This window comes from Micropterus salmoides, unplaced genomic scaffold (genome assembly GCF_014851395.1).
Source record: "Micropterus salmoides isolate LMB-PRFRI ecotype aquatic unplaced genomic scaffold, ASM1485139v1 Ms_hic_scaffold_21, whole genome shotgun sequence".
In the NCBI taxonomy this organism is placed as follows: Eukaryota; Metazoa; Chordata; class Actinopteri; order Centrarchiformes; family Centrarchidae; genus Micropterus; species Micropterus salmoides.
The window spans coordinates 19,196,554-19,216,413 of NW_024041262.1; the positions used below are offsets into that span (position 1 = coordinate 19,196,554).

The 19,860-nt window shown below is 38.3% G+C and overlaps 1 protein-coding gene across 1 annotated transcript; it reads left to right on the forward strand.

Moving 5' to 3' along the window:
- The first annotated feature begins 614 nt into the window (after positions 1 to 614).
- On the forward strand, positions 615 to 12,576 carry LOC119915996 (alpha-N-acetylgalactosaminide alpha-2,6-sialyltransferase 2-like). Its single transcript, XM_038735820.1, has 9 exons — positions 615 to 782; positions 1,010 to 1,286; positions 1,673 to 1,835; positions 7,065 to 7,227; positions 9,611 to 9,749; positions 9,834 to 9,937; positions 10,465 to 10,548; positions 10,859 to 10,958; positions 11,820 to 12,576. The coding sequence occupies exons 1-9, from the start codon at positions 688 to 690 to the stop codon at positions 12,027 to 12,029; spliced, it is 1,335 nt and encodes a 444-aa protein (XP_038591748.1). The 5' UTR covers positions 615 to 687; the 3' UTR covers positions 12,030 to 12,576.
- The last annotated feature ends 7,284 nt before the right edge of the window (positions 12,577 to 19,860 follow it).

The following is a 19,860-nucleotide window of genomic DNA, read 5'->3' on the forward strand; positions in this document are numbered from 1 at the left end:
GTTTATCCTATGAATATAAAAAAGTTTGCACAAGTGATCAGTGCTAGCCCATGCAGGTTTTTTTGTGTGTGGTCCTTTCACTAACTTCCCCACTCTTGTGTAATTCCCTGCATCATGTAGGTACTGGTTCCCCCTTTTTGTCCATCTGTCACTGAACTATGCAGCAGGCCTGCTCCGATAGACGGGACAAAGTTTCGTTGACGTCAATCACACGTTTCAGAAGAGCTGTTCTGAAGCTCAATGTGGGCAGCTCCATCTGTCGTCATTTTAGCAATTATCCGAAAATAGACACAGGTGTGGAAGAGGTGGGCCGAATGAAGCCTGGTTCACACAACACCTAGCGGCAAGTCACCTGAGAAGCCCTTAAGGAATGCATGACTTGATGGAGGCTGTTTGAGGGACTGAAATCGTTGAAACCTTCCTTACGGCTTAAATTTTCAGCCTGGAGGCCGCCGCCTGTCTGAGGCAATAACGTCCGGCTTCAGACTGTAGCACCGCTCACGCCACGCCCCTCGCTCACGCCCCTGAGCTACAGTCTGCAGCAGACCCTTCTCGCCCGAGGCCCTGCCCCCCTGAGAAGTATATTAACCTAGGGGGAGTTTCCACCTGCACTTAAAAACAGCAGAGAATGCAATCAGAAAACACACTCTGCATTTAGTTTAATAGCAAAACCTCCAGTTTTCAGGCATGGCGATAAAAAATAAGTATTCTTTCATGTTTCTGATGGCAGTGGCCAGTGTACTTTCAACGTTGTCATGGATATATTTATCAATAAACACAAGGTAAGTTGTAATTGTATTTAGTCAAGAGAAATAATTAGGATAAATTTGGAACTTAAAACTGTAAGATTTTTTCTATCTATCTATTTTTAAATCTATATTTCCATTAAATTAGTTCATTTCTTAAAATCAATTTCAGCACATTTGTAGGTACAGTATGGTCATCAAAGTGTATCTTGCCGAATCTCATATGTTACATCTATTGCTCTTTTGTCAAATTTTCAACTCAGCTCGACTGCTCTCAGTAACGGACGCAGAGATAATAATGCATTCCTGCATAAAACAGGAAACGTCCCACCTCCTGCTGCGTTTACAACAACACAGGAAGCAAAAATGACTGATTCCACAAAAAGAAACACAGAGATAAAGGTCAAAGCCAATCAAACGAGAGCCTCTACACGTCGTGCTGTGACTAAAAAACCCATCAAAGTTCCAGCAACCTTCAAGCCTCTTTCTTTTAAGGATTTGGGGGAAGTTTATAACCAGGATGCCCCACCCAGACAGACAGTAAGCAAGTTATGACAAGATTGGACTTAAAAATATAAATGTATTAACTTCATGATAGTGGATAAATCTGGCTGACATCTGCAGAGCTATATGATCAGTTATGTGACTTTTATATGAAAGTAGGTTACAGTGTGTCTGTTAATGAATGCTGTAGCTTCTCATGGACAAGTTGTTTCCTAACTGCTGGAAATGAGAATGTAAATCATCTGTGCTTCAGACTGTTTCACTTCTCTAGCACCTGATTTTACCTGCTGTTTCTTCCTCGATCAAATAATTTAATGGTTTTTCAGCCAAATGAACATGGTGGAAATCACATTTTATATATTTGTTTTTTCCCTTTTAGAATGATTTTTTTCATGACTTAATGTTTTATCCTTCACTCTCAGACATGCGCCCAGTCTCTGCACAACACTAATGATGAGAGCTTCAAGAAGGCTTTCCTTCCCAACGTACCTTTGTTTCTGCACAAAGACAGCATCAACATGAGCGAGTGGAACAGACTATCACATTATAACAACCCTTTTGGTTTTATGGACTACAAGTATGACGGTAGGTGTTTGTGTGTGTCCGTGTTAGACAAGTGCGCAGACACTGTTTTTCGAGTGAACTTCCTTTGTTCTTCTGCATATTGCAAAAATACTCCTCACATTATTTTGGCACCATCACAGAAAATCTGACCCATCGAGGAATGTTGCTCCATTTGACAAGCCTGTTGGGATAAACAGAAAAGAAAGATAGGGAAACAGGGTTCTGGACGCCCTGGAAAACCTGGAAAACAGATGAACAATTTTCTAGTCATGAAAATGAGAGAAAAAGTAATATGTCCTGGCAAATCCCATCTGCAAAATTACTTTGATTACTTTCTCCTATTTTTCTTTAGCTGAGAATAAACTATTAGACTTTCTATCAGAGCTTCGCAAAATACATAACACATCCATCTGAAAGTTCTGTTCATGATCAATTTATGTTCAAATGGTAATTTATATATGTGTATTTTGAATGGGCTGCTCTCAGTTATGTTGTGAAAAAGCTGTCATCACACCCTCATGTGGTAGCCATCCTAACCAAAAAAACGTCCATTTGGTTGATTATGCAGCAGCTTATTGCAGTTTTTTCTGATTGATTAGGCAATAAAATAACCTATAGTTTTTAAAAATATAGGCTTGGTTAGGTGCAACGTTGTAAGTCTCTATAGTGAAATAGTCTGGTCAAAACGCAGACACAAAGGGTACATATGACCCCAGCCCAAGGCGCGGGGGGGGGGCATGCCAAGGTCTATGGTTGACCCTTAAATGGGATAACAACACTCTACTTACTGTATTATATGAATAACAAAACCTTTTAGATATATTTACATGATAAATAAATGTATTAGCCTATCCCCTTGATGCCTGACTTTATTTAGGCCTACAATAATACAATACGGTACGATGCAAATTAGTGATGGGAAAAGTCATTCTTTTGAAAGACTCGAGTCACCAAATTTCGTTCATTAAAATGAACCAACCTTTTTTTGTGTCATTCGTTCATTTTAACTGGGCTAGTTACAAATTCACCTCTTGATCTTCCTCTATCATGGTTCTATAAAGCCCCATGGAGCCACAACCAAATTCAAACCATGTAAAAACCACAGAAATATGGTGTCAATATTTGATTAAGCCACTACTCCGGCTACATCCATCCATTTTCACAATCTTTCCTGAGTATACTACCAGACCTGCCATATATATATATAATTATAATTACTATCACTATATCTCTAAAGTGCTCATTCATACAGTAGCCTAATGCCTAGCAATGAGTAAAATCTATATATTAACATCAGATTTACAGGGAATATACTGAAGTAATAAGCTTGACACACTAGATGAATAAAACACACTTATTAAAATTTAACAAATTTAATAATAATCTGAAACACTGCAGGTTTTTCACCAGTCAGGAGCAGTGAAACAACAGCAGGCTCTGTCGATAAATAAAAAGTAAAAGTTACATTGCGTTCTCTGGCGGCAGCTGTTAGCTGTAAACAAACCACAGGGCTAACGCTAATGTTGCTATGTGGCTGTGTTTTAATGTTTTTACGAGCCGGTCCGTTTGTTTTGGAGAGGAGACGACCTCGGAGGTAATTCGGCTCTCGGTAGATCCCTGTCAGGGCTCTGAAGTGGACCCAGAACAACTCTCATCAGCTGTTGGCTGTAAACACTAGCAGGACTAAAGTTACAGTGCGGCTGTGTTAAAACTATAACTTAACACAACATTACTGCGCTATAATAATGTTACGCTTTATTAAATGTCACAAAATGATCAAAATAGATATTAGATATATGTCAGTCCAGTGACTGTTACCTGACAACAGACTTGCCTCTCATTCCTGGTGCTGGCAGTAAGTCAGCCTGCCGAGTGACGACAGACTCGGAGGAGGACCCATGTGAGCGCTGAACGATCAGTTCATTCCTGCTCCACAGTAGCCGAGATGTCACGTGACAAATGAACGACTCAAACCCAGAGACCCACAGTTTTTGCTTATGTAAGAGTGAATGTAAGAGTCCAAGACTATTCACACATGCGTGAAAATGAATGAATTACTCACTGAGACAACCCGTTCCTCCTGAGTCACATACAAAATTAGGTCAAATGAACGAAAAGTTCTTTGAATGACCCAACACTAATGCAAATTAGCTACAACAGGCATTGACCGTGAGACTCATGCAATTGCCAGTGTTCACATGCTTTCATGCTGCACATCAATTTTCTCTCTCAGTGAAAAACAAATGTAGAAAATTGATAACAAGTTGGGGCGAGTGAACTCCACCCAGCTTATGAGACACCAGCGAGACGCTCTGTGAGTCACTGTAACTAACTGAAAGAGTCTTGCAAAATAAACATCTAAAATCTGAGCCGCAGACCTCCTTTGTTTGGGACTGTGAGCTGCACTTTATCAAAGGTGCTGAAGTGAACATTTGTGTGGATTAGTGGTGAAATTTCTGCTTGATCAGAAGTATTTTCAGTAAGTTTCGTTTATCCACCTCCTCCTCTCATCCAGTAGGCTACAGTCCCAAACGGTTCTGTGTCTGACAGTCTGAAGGGGCCAAATCAGCAGAGCAACAATGTAGGCTTTATATTTTATTATGACTTTTTTCTGGACATGTCAGAGCACAGATGGTCTATGTGGGAGAGATTCTGAATGTGCAGAAAGTTTTGAACATGGGCAAAAAAATGCTGAAACACAGGAACTACTAAAGTCCAGGAGTTTCTAACTGAATTAAAATGAACGATCAGTTCATTCCTGCTCCACAGTAGCCGAGATGTCACGTGACAAATGAATGACTCAAACCCAGAGACCCACAGTTTTTGCTTACACTTGCAGCTGCCGTGTAATGAGTGAATGTAATGCAAAAAAATGCTGAAACACAGGAACTACTAAAGTCCAGGAGTTTCTAACTGAATTAAAATGAATTCCTTTATCATTGAGGTGAAAAGGTGCCACAGTCATATTTAAAGAGGTTACTTCCCCAAACAAAGGCAAAGACAAAAGGGAAGACTAGCCAAATTATACATGTGTGCTGACTCTGCAGAGATGATATTAAATGAGAAAATAAGAGACTACAAACTTTTTGTTTTTGTTATACAACAACCTTATGTTGTATAATGACAAAACCAACCTTGTAACCTTGTAAGGGTTTATCTACAGGAGAAATATATCTAAAAGCAACACCCTGAGAGTTTTACTGCGTTATATTCCATTATACTTTGAAGCCTCACCACCTGAATTTTGTGTTTCCCCTTATGTTAATAAATATGAATAGCATCCACAAGTTCCCCTGTAAAAGCCTCAAGAAAATTGACCTACAGTAAACACTAGTCAGCAGAACTAGTAATAGGATACAGCCGCAAATATAGTTACAATAAGCTATACATGTGATAAGCCTCTTTATATTATTCTTATCATTTCCGCTGACTCAGCCATGACCTCTATACAGCCTTGTTTAATCTAGCTCTCACGATTGAATTTGATAGATGAAGTATGTTTATTTGTTCACTCATTATTTGATTTTATGATTTAATGCTTTGCAGTAATTTCTTCAGTGTTTGATTTTAGTTTTCTCTAATCACTCAAACACTGAAGGGCATTTTTCCCCGTCCTTGTCTTGTTTTAAGTTAAAAGGAGGAACACAACTGTGCTTTATAATCATATAGAGTAATTAAATATATATGAGAAAATGGCCTGGATGAGTCTACAACACTGAATTTGGAGGTTGTTAGGGACTCCATCTGTGTCACTATAAGGCTAATGGCCAAGAGCTTCTTTAAATTAGGTGTGTTTGTATTAGAACTATGGGTGGGTGTGTGGAGTTGGTGTTGGAGTGGGTGTCGATGAGGGGCCCAGTTCGAAAAATGTTATCCCCTGTCCATAATTCCTAATGGGGGGCCCGCCCCTATGGGTATGTTTTCTTCCGTTTAGTGGGTGAAGTCAGAGGTACTTTGCCAGGTTATTACATTACCTTGATGACATGTTTTTGCTTTAGTTTTAAGTCTTATAGGCTCTTGCCCTACAGAGTGGAGGAGAGGTAAATGTCAATTTACATTTGACAATAATCAATGCTCTATTGTCGGTCAAAACAGCATCATTAAGCAAAAACTAAAATAAATAGTTGAATAAACTAAATGTGTAATAAGTTGTTAGGATTTCTCTGTCTTCATGTGCTCTATGTACCATCTTAAACCTACGTATAAAAAAATTCCAACAATTAACATCAGAGTTGGTTTCCATGCTTGATTGTGTACCGTTCTTCTTCTCTTGTAAGGGAGATTTTCCGTGATTTTCTCTTGCTTCCGAGCTTCACCTGGTGTTCCACGCCACAACGCTATGAACAGTGGGAAATTCCCTCAGGCAAAGTCTACAGAAATTCAGACTTAGAAAAAGTGTTTAAAAAAGGACTCAAAATGTCCGCGAGAGAGCCCTGGCGCACCTGACGATTTGACAGTGGGGACTGTATAAATCACGCTTACAGTTTTTCTCGATAGCTTAAACACATTTCTTTAAATTATGCCTGTTTTTCTGGAATCTAATCTAAATCTTTCTGTAATCACAAATCCACAACTTCTCACCCAATTACCCAAACATCCTATTTTCAGGTCAAAACGAAGCTCTCCACTCAAAACCATTCAATTTTGCTGAAAAAACAAACTTTGTCCTCAGACATAACACACAAGCCCTCAAAAACACACACACTACTAGTGTTTAAGCAATTGAGAAAAACTGTAATGATCGTGATACAGTTGATTCACATAGCACTTGTCAAGCATAGTGCACAAAGAGATTTTCAAAGGAAAAAAAATAAATACAATGATGGAATGATGGAAAAAATATTATAAAATAATGCAAGAACTGAAAAAACAACAGTACGAGGAGATAGTAGTAAAAGTAGTGACATTAAAACATCTAAGCGTTATGCCCGCATATTGAAATGTTTCAGTAACACTTGCTCTTAGTTTTAAAGAACATTTTAGCATCTTTCAGCTCATTGTTTTGGTTTTATGGCCTTCTACTTAACTATTTTCACTCTCAGCAGTCTCATCCATAGTGGGCAGCTTTTTAAGTGAACTTGTACAAATAAGAATGATAACAGCGGTCAGCCTGAATAAACATAACGAAACATACTGCAACAAGTACTTACAAAAAAGATAATGGGTAAGTTGTCCTGCACGGACAGGTAAACAAAAACAGCTTGTTTTTTTTACAGCTTCTTTGTGCATTTTGTGTTTTTTGGTTGTCAGATGTGATGTCAGTGCTGAAGTTGATCCCAAAGCCAAAGGAGCCTCTTCTTCTTCCAAAGCCAGGCAGTGACGGGTGTGTGAGATGTGCTGTGGTGGCCACTGGGGGGATCCTCAATGGCTCTAAAATGGGGAAAGAGATCGATGCTCACGATTATGTTTTCCGGTAAGAAAGAGGAACAGAACAAACCTGTTGATTTTATTTGTGAGACCTCACCTGGCTCGCTGTAAGGTTACAATTATTTTACAGACTTATAATTCATGGAAGACAAATTTAAGGATCATATATTCCTGTGTAATTGCTGAGTTGACGGCTATCGGGAGCACTGGTCATTCCCTATATTTGCCAAGGCAATATTTAGCTATGGTGGGGATCCCACGAGGCCAAAATTTGTGTACACAAACTTCACAGGGCCTCGTAGTGGGGGGAGAAAGCGGAACTGATTACACCGGGCCCGAATGGGGAAGGGTCCACAAAAAGCCTCATTTCTGATTGCAAGCAAGTAGTGTCATAACTAAATTAAAATCGGGTGAATATATCGGTTGACTGACTGAACTTCGATGGATGATACATAAAATAATAATAATGTTCTCTTAAGCACGATACTCCAAGCAAACCTCATTAAAGCATAGTAAACTAATTGTAGGATACAGTATATTGAGAAAAGAGGGTTAAAATGTGGTGAGATTTCAAACTGTTCAGATTTAAGCACAAATCTCAGATTATTATTACTTGTTTAAATGTGGTATGAACAGTTCAGGACCACAGGACCACCCCAATCACCACTTCAATTTGACGTGTACAGTTGTTAGCTCAAGTATAAGCTTTTGTTTTCGACTGCAGGCTGTCAGGAGACGTTAAACACCTATAATCAAAGCTACAGTAGTGACAGTAGTTAGGATGCTCATTATCTCTTAATGGGCAGGTGTCAAGCGTACCAAAAACCTCAATAAATGAGGTTTTAAAATATTTGAATTAAAATATTTTTAATCTATTTTCTGCACCTGGTTCAGGTCAGGTCTATGTCACAATTATTTTATTTATTATATCGTTATAAATGATATAATAAATAATTCATACTTTGATTGTGTGTTTGGGACTGTCACACTTTTTGAGTTAGGAAACAAATCATTAATCTTCTGTCCGGCCCAAAAATGTAACCTCACCGGTCTAGCAGTCAGTTGAAGTGACAAAACAAAACAAGTAGACAGGGCTTCGCACCCATAAACCTCAGTCGTGTCACTTACGATCAAGTCATGCAAAAAAATGACAGTGAAACAGTCATTGGCAATGCAGTTGCCATATATACACACAGTATATAACAACTTCCTGTGCAGTTTGTGCAGACATGTACATCAGTGTATTGTAAAGATGTAGGCTATATGTCACTTTCACTTTGTGCTGACAGCAATTCCATGTTTTATTATCAGCCATGTTTGTTGTATCATCCTTATACATGTCAGGGCAGATACAGCAAACAAAGCAAACATAAGCAGGACAATAGGCAGGATTTTAGAAATACTGAGATCATGAGTAAAAGTTTGGATAATTCAATTATATTTTCTGTAATTATATTTTACGGCATAAAGGTCTAAATGCTATTTCAAAGCCTTCTCCACATAGCCAGGAAAAAAATGTTTAATCCTTTATTTATTTATTTTTGCTAGCATGAAAGTAGTTAAATGTGCCCTCACAAAATGTGAAATTCACATTTTACACATATGAAATGTCCAAAAACCAGAAGTGCTTATATGTGAAGTCATCACGCAAAATGCTGTTTCACACAACCCACATGTTCCTAGTGAATCTGCATGATATTACATATGACATTGATGTTTTCACATGTTGTCTTACATTTTACCTGTGAAATATCTTAAAAATTCCATGGGCCTATATCATGTAAATGTATCATGGGGGGAATGTCTGAAAAACCACATGCGCCGAAATGGGATTTATTTTTGTCAAGTGAACTGCTGCTCCACATTGAAATGTGCCTTTTTCATGAAGTTTAAAAAAAATGTATTCAGTCTATGAACTGTATGTAAGCGTCATCCTCTTGGAACAATGCATGTCTGTACTAAAAGTGATAGCTGTTTATCAAACAGTTATATAAATATATGTTTCAGTCTGGAGAAGAGTGGTGGACTGACAAACTGACCTTTCCATCTAAAAAGCCACAGGCATGGCTAAAAATATCAAGGACGATGGTAGAATAAAGAATTTAAGACGTAAAAAAAATAAAGTATACATAATGTATACATACATAATAATACAGTGTGTTAAGCATTGCAGCCTACATTCATATTTCACCTGTCCTCAGTCAGTCCTTGTATGTAGTTAACAATATGTAACGGTCAGTAAATAGACCGGGATGTGTTTCTTTGTTCAGCTGATTCATGCTATTTGCCTTTTCATTAATAGCTGTGTTTGACAATAATCATCTGCTTTGCAGGTAGGCTAAATAAACAGACACCTGCTGAGTCCTTGTTTTGTTTAATCATACAGAAACTTGATTCAGATACTTTGTGGGTATCTGTTTGTGTGGCAGGATGAACGGTGCAGTCGTCAAAGGTTACGAGGAAGATGTAGGAAGCAGAACATCGGTGTACGTTCACACGGCTCACACTGTCACTGCATCGGTTATATTGCTGAAGAAGTATGGATACACATCTGTCCCTCATGATGAGGTACTGAAACTTGAAGAATGTAGTATTGTAATGGTTAAAACCCCACACATACATACTCATCTGTCATCTTCTTTCTTTTGGCAGGGTATAAAATATGTGCTGATTCCTGAGGGGATGAGAGATTTCAACTGGCTCGAGGGTCTTTTGAAAGGAGAAAAGATCTCTACCGGTCAATACATCAACCGACGGTGAATAACAACTCTGTAACACTAAGGATGGAGGGTTAACATGCACACACAGGCGGGGAACAAAAACAGAGGAAGCAAGCTGAGTGAAAATCCATGAACAAAGGAGAAAATGCAAAAACTAACCAAACCGGTATGGCATGAGGAAACAGGCAGCAAAACTGATGAAGACCTGACAAAAAACCCATGGACTAATTAGGCTAATTTACTAATAAAACACAATGTGACACGAACAGAAAACAGGAAGGAGAAAACAAAACAAGAAACATGAGAAGAGTGAAAACAGGAGATAACTAAAACCCACAACTATAACAGAGCCTGCCTAGTATATTTCAGTGATTTTTATCATTCACATATTTTCATTTTGTGGCTGCTGAGTCACCCAGAACAGTATGCAGCTTGAAGGGCGTTCTCGTCCAATTTTGCCTCAAGCTCCAGCAAAAAGTATTAAGGTCATTTACAGACATAATAAAACCCACTTAGCGTATTGTTTCGTTAACCATATTGACATTTATATTTTAACCCTCCAGGCCATGGACCTACTATGGCGGGCAGTACAATGAGAGCCGCTTCTATGTTCTACACCAGGATTTCCTCAGATACGTGCGGAACAGGTCAGCCTCCTTTTAAAATCCTACTACTTTGTGTGGTTCATAATAATAATGGTGATAACTTGCAGCCCAATCTGCTTCAACAATAATAGGATTAGAAAATGGAAATGGACAATATGTAATGTTTGATAACATTACAAACAATAACAATCCAACCAACAGATAAAAAAAATATGTAAATAATAAAAACATTTCTTAGTCAAAATAAAGCTGTTTTAATTTTATTGTCACTTTGGAGTCTGTAGTTTATCCTGTCTTATAGATTAAAGACTGATTTTTAATGTGTGTATTTGACATTGTTCATTGCCCACAGGTTCTTAAAGTCTGCTTCCCTGAATGCTTCATACTGGGCCTTAGTGAGACCAACCAATGGGGCATTCACTATGTTCCTGGCTCTGCATACCTGTGACACTGTAAGTTATTATTACTTAAACTTGTCCTAAGGCTATCTAAAGGTATCCACATCTCTTTAAACATGAAGTTTGCACTATACAGTTACAGACTTTAACTCTTAATTGGTATTGTTTATCACTTCTTATATGAATAGTTCGACATTCAGGCAAATGTGCTTATTTGTTGAGAGTTAGACGAGAACATCAACACCTCTCATCTCTGTCCATTAATTATATAGATGGAGCCAGCAGGCAGTTATCTTAGCTCAGCACAAAGACCAGAAACGGGGAAACAGCTGCTTGCAAATAACACTTATATCCTACACTTGTACTGTGTATGTCGGCATTTACTTTGCGACGACTCCCAGTCTGTTTTCTGCGGCCACTGCAGCCGCTTTTAACTTCCGTGTTACATTCAGTAACAGTCCCAGTTCGTTATTGGTCCATACAAAATACAATCTGGTGTGGTTCTTCATCTGTAGTATTTTATTCTTTCGCCAAACCTTCTGTAACTACGGAATAGACCATCCACTTCATGTTTACAAAAACGGAGTACTGTAGATGGGGCCTAAAGCTCACTAATCTTTTTGTTTGTTTAATATGGATAAAAACCAAAGTGTAAAAACATAAATGTGTGTTTTTAGTGGGGTTATGTGCTGGACTATGTCTTGGTGTTGATTTCTTATTCCTCAGTTTATCACATATAACATGTTGGTTAGTGACCTTTAGCGTTGCTAGTTGACAGGCTTGATAGTGGTCTTGCTCTTGTCATCTCACTCCCAGTAGAAAACTGAACAAGAGTATTTCTCAAAATCAAAGTTTTCTTTTAACAAATCTTTTATTTGTGTGAGTTCATCTGTTCTCTGTTTTTGTCATTCTCAGGTGAATGCATATGGATTTATTACTGAGGACCACAAGAAATACTCTAACTACTATGTTGAGAAGAATGTTAAAACCAATATCATTTTCTACGGCAACCATGACTACATCCTGGAGATGAAATTGTGGAAAAAATTACATGACAGCAAAATAATTACACTATATCAAAGAACAGACTCAGAAACTGTGACAGAGAAGCTGAAGGAACACTGATATGCTTTGTTCACCCTTCTTGGAAGAGATGAGGAAACACAAACCTTGTCAGACAATGTATGACTGACTGTTTACGCAACACTTTTCTAGATTTGGTATGTACGTGATAAATAAATAGGCACCTTAATCTGGTTTAGCACTTTTGTTGTTTGTCCTGGTCTAACTGGAAGTGGAAAACAACATACCAATGGTTAACTTATTAAATGAAAAACAGTAAGACAGTGTCTTACTGGGTGGAAAAACAAATTAGTGAGAAACTTTGTAAGTTTACAGAGACATGTTCTCATGTACTTTATGTGTACTGTAATAATGTAATAATATATTTTTTAACAGAAAATCTTATTTATCTTTTAAAATTTTCTATTTTCTTTTCTTTATCTGTATAGCCTACACTGTATAAATATGCTGTCAAGTAATAAGATATGTGGAGGTTAGTGCTAATTGTTTGCATTTGGTATCTACATTTTATTTGATTCTGTACATTGTTGTGTTACACATTCTTGTAATGATGCAAACAATCATGCAAATAAACTTTATGTAAATAAGTGTGTTTGTAGTAGTTTCCCCATATTTTGATTTTAAATGGCCTATACTGTTCTACATCTTTGTGTTGTGAATTATTATTTTATTATATTGCATTATAGCCTAAATTGTTATCATTAATTATTAGAGCGATGGTGGTCTACATTGTCATCATTTAAAGTGTTATTTTATAGTGTAAAGTTTGGATCACAGTGTTAAAACTCTATATACATGACACTTTTATCCAAAGCGACTTACAATTTCTATACATGTCAGAAGTCACACACCTCTGGAGCAACTAGGGGTTAAGTGTCTTGCTCAGGGACACATGGTGGACGTCTCACAGTGGGAATCGAACCCAGGTCTCCCACATTAAAGGCAAACATCTTATCTATGCTCCATCACCACCCCAATCTATAGCTCTGAGCGTATGTGCTTCTTTTTGTATCTAACTGCCCAGGCTCAGGAGTAGCACATGTATGTGTGTAAGCAAACACATGTGCTTTGGGAGCAGAGTGAGGAAGCACAGTGAGACAGCAAGGCATCATCAAAAACACCAGCAAAGGAAACTATGGAAGCAGAATTAGTGAAAATTGTGTTACAAAACATACATCAATATAGTCCATCACAGTAAGAATGTCCTGTCTCTAGCACACAGCACAAAAGACACCAACTTATTCCACTAAGTCAGGTTATGGTTAAAATAGCATGATCAGCAGAGGGCATGCCTACAGGACAGAGAGAGGGGGAGCAGTGCAGACAAAAAACAGACATCAGTCAAGAAACAGTCAACAGTGATTATCTTTAGTCAGTATTAATCATAAATCACTCTTAATTCATAATTTTTAAACATTTTATTATCCTTAATTAGTATTAATCATTAATCATTTTTATTATTTGTACATTGCCTAGATGTGCCTTATTTGCTACTTACTCTTAAGTGCTGTACTGTAGTCATGAATGCAGAAACAGGCTCACTGTAGAAGCATTGACTGCAGACACTGTGATTAAGCAGGGCCTTGTTCAACTGTTATCTACTGTAAATTTATGACTGCAGGAGAGGCTGCAGGTGTTCAAAATCTGCTGTGACAAGTGCATGCTTTGGTCCACTGCTGTTATGACTACATGAGGAACTGCTGATGTGTTAGTCTACTGATATTAAGACTACATGTTAATAATTACTGATTAAGGGTTGATTGTCAACTTCCAACCTCTGATGCTTATAGCCTGTGTGAGCTTTGAGTGAACTTGCTGAAGGAATTTTTCCTTAACTTTTCACGACAGAGAGAGGATGATCATTTTCACAACAGAGAGAGGATGATCATTTTCACGACAGAGAAAGAATACTGAATAAAAAGCGTCAGAGAGAGGATGAAGAAAAGACATCAGAGAGAGGATAAGCAGAAAGTAGAAAACAGCCAGCATAACATCAAGATTACTGTAAGAAACCAAGCATTATTGAAAGATACAGCATTACACATGTTATTCTTGTATTAACTTTTAAGAAATGTAATTGTGTGTCAGATTATGCATGCATAACTTTAAAAAATAAGGATGAGACTGAAGTTGAAATGTAAATGGTGAATTTCTTATCCAGTAGTGTAAAAATAGAGAGTCAACAATACAGTAATGAATGACAGCTGGAAAACATTGTTAATTGTTAAAACAACATGTGTAAGCAGCATAAAAGCAGATGATAAGAAGTTCACCATAAGGAGAGGAGGGGGCAAACCAGCCCAGAGGGGGATATATAAGGCTGTCTGCAGACCACACGGTTGACTCCATCCTCCGACCTGCAGAGATGTTGTACGGGTTTATCTGTCCTGTATTGGAATAAACTCTTTTGCACCGACTCTTGACCATCTCCAGAGAAGTTTTTGATTGCAAACTTATTGACTATAGTAGAAAATAATGGAGTATTTTTTGACTAAGTTTATAAAGCTGGTGAAGGTGGGGACCAGGCTTAACTGGTCCTGCCTGGTCATACATCTGACCCAGCATTTGTTCTTCACAGAATGGAACAGATGAAATACCTAATTAATCGTTTCAAGTTGAGAAGATTTAAATTCCGAATGTGTTTCAATTTACATTCATAAGGCCGTTGTCAAGTACCCTCACCAATGGTGGCACTAGTCCTTTCTTGTTTACCATAAAAGTGTGTATATTTTGGTTGGAATTTGAACATATGACTTAACTGCAGTGTATAATTAGTAGGGATGAATGAGTACAACATTATCTCTTCTCTATCTCTATCTGTATCTGTATCTGTATCCACATTCTGAATGGGTGGGACTAACTGGAAGTTAGTTATTTAAACCTGATATTGGCGTGGGTTAATCAGAAGTTGCTATATTTATTAGAAAAGGATTTACCATCCAGCAACATCAATCTTGAGGAATATACACAATCATTGACATCATACATTAGCGAATGTGTTGATGATGTGGAGACAGGCTACTCGAGGGGGTCTTGAAAGTATTAAAAAAGTCTTAAATTTCATATTCCAAAAATAAGGCCTTAAAAGTATTAAATTTCATTACCAAAGTATTAAATGTCGTTTACCAAGGTCTTAAATTTGTTCTTGTCCTTTCGTAGGATTAAATAAATGCCTTAACATCATAAAGAAACACTTTTTATGTGTGTGACTTGATAATTTACTCCATTTGGTGTGACTCTGATGGCCGTACAGTTAACGTTACTGTTACTTTGGCGAGCACCAACGGAACAGCGGAGCTGGAAGACCCGCCTGCGGGTTCCTTGTCAGTGAATGTGGAGTTGGGTCGCTGCAACCATGCTGTTACATGAGCCATGGAATTTGTAAGTCCATTAGCAACTTGTGTCCTAATGCTACCATGTAGATAAATTTCAGTATCATCCGCATACATTTGGATGTTGATATCAAGACATACAGATGGAAGATCATTAATATATAATGTAAATAGTAATGGACCCGAAATAGATCCTTGTGGGACACCTGTCAAAAAATGAAGGGCAGCTGATCGATGATTCTGTACTTGGAGGGACTTAATTGATAAGATTCGAGCCACTTGAGTGCAGTTGAAGAAAAATTGAGGCTACATAACTTGGACATGAGAATTCTGTGATTAACAGTGTCAAAAGCCTTCTTAAGGTCAAGAAACAGCTCCAACAACACCACCTTTATCTAATGAGGATCTGATTTTTTCTACAAAAAAAGCAGTTAGCTGTCTCTGTTGAATAATTGGATCTGAAGCCAAAATGCATTGGGTGCAGGACAAAAGAACTAGTATTCAAACAACAAATGATTTACTCAGCCACCAGTTTCTCTGCAACCTTGGACACTGTAGGTAAGATGCTGATAGGCCTGTAATTACAGGTAGAAAAGGAATCTCCACTCTTGTAAATTGGAGCAACAACAGCAGGCTTCCAGACACTTGGAAACTTTGCCTGGGAAATTGAGAGGTTAATAATTCTGGTAATGGGACTATTTAGGGTTATACCAAGTTCTTTGAGCATAACTGCATCCATGCCAAATATGTCCTTAGCCCTAGATGGTTTGAGAGATCTAATTATTCTCAAAACCTCTGATTCAGTAACATTTCTTATGTTGAAAGTTGGCTCCGTTGTTTTAACAGGACATATATCCGTGTACTCAGGAGAAAAACACTATGTAATAGTAGCTACAGAATCAATAAAGTATCATGTAAACAATGAGCTCCCGCGGCCAGATAAGGGCAATACCCTATCACCACCAACTTAAGGTGATAACGTCATTGCGAGCGTGATGGCGCGAAACACAGAAACATTAGCTAGAATGAATGCTCTAGCTATTTTAGTTTTCATTTTAGATCGATCTTTACAGGATCACGCAAACAACAATTTCCCGCGTGCAGCCTTGAACTGGTTGTGGGCGATCGTTTTTTGTAAGATCAGCGACCACTTTGAGGCTATTTCCAATTAACATAGGAAGTTGATGAATGTGGAGTGCAATGCAATTCAGGTTTTGTGGTGTAAAAGTAAAAAAAAGGCTAAGCAAAGAAGAGAAGCAGTTGAGTCATGCGGGAAGCAGGGAATTTTATATATTGTGCTGGACACAGGCGCTCAACATCTCAATGGGTTCTGCAATCCGCTCCTCTGGCACTTCAAAAGACGACATGGGTTGACAGTTACTGACTGAAGACACACAAGCAGCTTCTTCCCAACTGACATAAGCATACTCAACTCTGAGATTGCCTGAGCATGATAATCTCTCAGGAAACCTGGGCCAGCAGTAAAACACACTCTGTAGAGCACTGAAGAAAGGAACACAGGAAAAATACTGTTGTCTAACATTTCTAACGTTGAATATTTTAATGTAGCCGTGATGTGTGAATATTTTATATGCCTTGCTAGATTAGGATAATGATTAACATGTTTATTAGAATAATGTTTAAGGTGTTTATTGAATGATACACTGAACTTTTAGGTGCTGTTTTCTCGCTCCAGTCTTTTACTCTCACAACACACATACACACCTCACATTGTGCAAAGACACACACGCAGCCAGTCAAACAGTGCTGCTAATTGGTCAGAGGGGAAGTTGGGATACCTTGTTGGATTCTCACATAAAGTTGATAGCACCTGGAGCCAGGCTTGATAGGGGTAAACTAAGTTTTATAAACATAGGAGCCCGGGGTAAAGAAGGCCTGATAAGTGTAGAAGAGTACATTTTTGAATACAAAGTGTCTTTTGTAAGAGGGCTGCAGCTCTGAAGGTCATCATGTGATACAGCACACAGCACACAAACCTGTGCTTGTGTTGATGTTGATGTTAACTCTTGTTTGTCTTATGCACATACACTTTTTACTAATATCAAGATGATGTCTTATTTCTGATGTCACATTTCACATTTATTTTTTTGTAGAGGTTACAGTATTGTTTTAATATTATACATGCGTGGATATGGAGGTGGAAAAGGTGGGTTTTAACATAAGTACCACAAGATGAGGCGCTAGACAGGATATTATTATATTAACCAATGTAATACAAAGTATAGGCAGTCTGCTCCCAGGACCAGCAACAATTAAAACAATGTAATTGTTTATTTGCTTGAAATTATCACAAAACTTGAGTTAATTTGAACTTCACTGAAATCTGTGTCTCATAGAAAAGAATACCATTTATATTGAGAGGACAGTTCATCTACTAAGTTTCAGTTACATTCAAGAGAATGCAGTGTGAGAGTGAGGGGTCGTTTGCCCTCTGGCCCAGTCTGAGGGTTTTTATCTCCCACACTTTCCAACTTACTACTTTCCTACTTTCCAACTTCACACAAATGCCTATTGTTCAAACGTATAATCACCCTAATGCTAACACTTTGTTAATACATTTAGATTTCTCTCTTCTTGCTAACTTTCCTTGACTCTTTAAAACTGCAGTTAGCGTACTCTTCCGTTAACATAGCATCAATAGCACAGCTTATGGTCGCTTGAAACTGTCTAATTAGCTTAATGAGCTAAGCTAAAAAGCTATGTATATGTATATCCACACAGATATCTAACACATAAATAACATACTAGAATTTCACTCACCAAATAAACTAGAGCACAGGCTTATATGGTCTGTACGTACAATTAACCGCACAGCAAGACATATAATTTGTCTGGTATTTGCATGAAGACATTTCCAAATGAATTTAAACACAACTTCAAATTAATGATTTGTATTGTTTTGCTTGCAGCTAAACATGCAAGCAACACACCTAAAGAAACAGAAGGGCATGCCTTTTTTTCCCTTATTTGGCTACACGCGCCTAGTTCATGCTTGATTCTCGTGCTTATACACAAAAGGGTGCACAGATTCCTAGTGGGGTGCACGTGCACTCCACCAGGGGCATGGCTGCTTCTTGGGCCCTTTTCAAAGGGGTTCCAGTGGAGGTAGTCTGCTCTGCCGCGAGCTGGGCTTCTCCACACACTTTCATGGCGTTTTATTGTCTGGACGTGACAGCGCGGGATGTCACCCAGTCAGTTCTCTCAGCAGGGAAGTGGTGTAAATGACGGATCTACTTAGTCTAGCTGCAGAGGGTGCCACAACACAGGTCAGCCCCTCGGCATGGGCTAACTCGGTGAAGTGCAGTTTAGATTGAGGAGATGAGACTGTGCAGTGGCTTTTATAGGCCATGGGGAAGGCGGGACTCCCCTTGCCTGCAACAGTCTCATTGGCCCTGACGTTTTGATAAAGTTTTTCAGGTTGGTCTTGCGAGGACACAATCCCCATACTAATGTGTTGTACCGAGTGTACCGACCGAAAGGGAACTGCCGAGATTGTCATCCACCTCTTTTCTCAGCACAAATGAGCATTACCAGCCGTGAGGTGCATGAAATTGTCACCAGGCATACAGAACTCTGCACAACCGGACAAGACGCCAACAGCAGAAACAGCTGATCAGAAGTTTTCTACGTCAGAACTTATTCGGAAAAAGTGTTTCCATCTCCCATTTTGTGCATTTACTCTATTTTAACAAAGGCAAAAACCACCTCAAGCGAGCGTAAAAACATTTTTGCGAAATCATGGATTTTTTCCCCAGAATTTTGCTGTTTCCATCAACCTTTCGTAATGCGATACTTCAAAATGCGCATTAAAAAACGTTGATGGAAACATGGCTAGTGTTGGAAGTTAAACTCTACAAGCTGGTCTTTCCCTTGGTTTCATCTTCCAATATCCTTTACCACTCCTCTGTACATTTGTATTTGTGATTCACCTCACCTTTTACCGACTGATTACTGCGTTACATCACAGCAATACAATGCTTTTGTGGCGCAGCAGTGATCAGCTGATTTTGCTCATGGAGCCTGCGGCTGCTTATATCAGATGTAGCCGAGTCGTGTGATCGGCTGGATGTGCAGGCTTTCTTTTCCTTTGCTTGCTTCTGTAGACTCTGTAGTGACTTGTTTAAGCCAACTCCTTTCTCGTTTTCTACTTCTTACTGTCGTCTTTTTGGAGGAGGTTTGCGACTCACCACTAAAGCTAAAAGATCTCGACGAGACCTTTAAATTCAGTTCTTCAGGATTTATTGAAAGTTAACAAAATTATTCTCTATTGTTTACTTTTAACAAACACATTAAAACTTTAACTAAATTTGTTTTATACAACTCACAGTGATCACTAAACTATTTCATTCCTCCTCTCTCATTCAAATACAAAAACTCCTAAGCTGTTGTCCTTTCTCTGATAATATTATCTGTGAGGATGACCTGATTAGGATAAGCAGGGATGTGAAACAACATCCCAATGTTTTTATAAAACAGTTATTTGAAAAAAGAAAAAGAAGAAAAGAAAATAGATCACCTTA

Bases quoted from the DNA above. Each gene is read 5' to 3' on its own strand.
- LOC119915996 (XM_038735820.1), top strand. From the start codon at position 688: ATGGCGATAAAAAATAAGTATTCTTTCATGTTTCTGATGGCAGTGGCC. The intron at 1,287-1,672 runs GTAAGCAAGTTA...CTTCACTCTCAG, and splicing joins ATGCCCCACCCAGACAGACA to ACATGCGCCCAGTCTCTGCA. The intron at 10,959-11,819 runs GTAAGTTATTAT...TGTCATTCTCAG, and splicing joins CTCTGCATACCTGTGACACT to GTGAATGCATATGGATTTAT.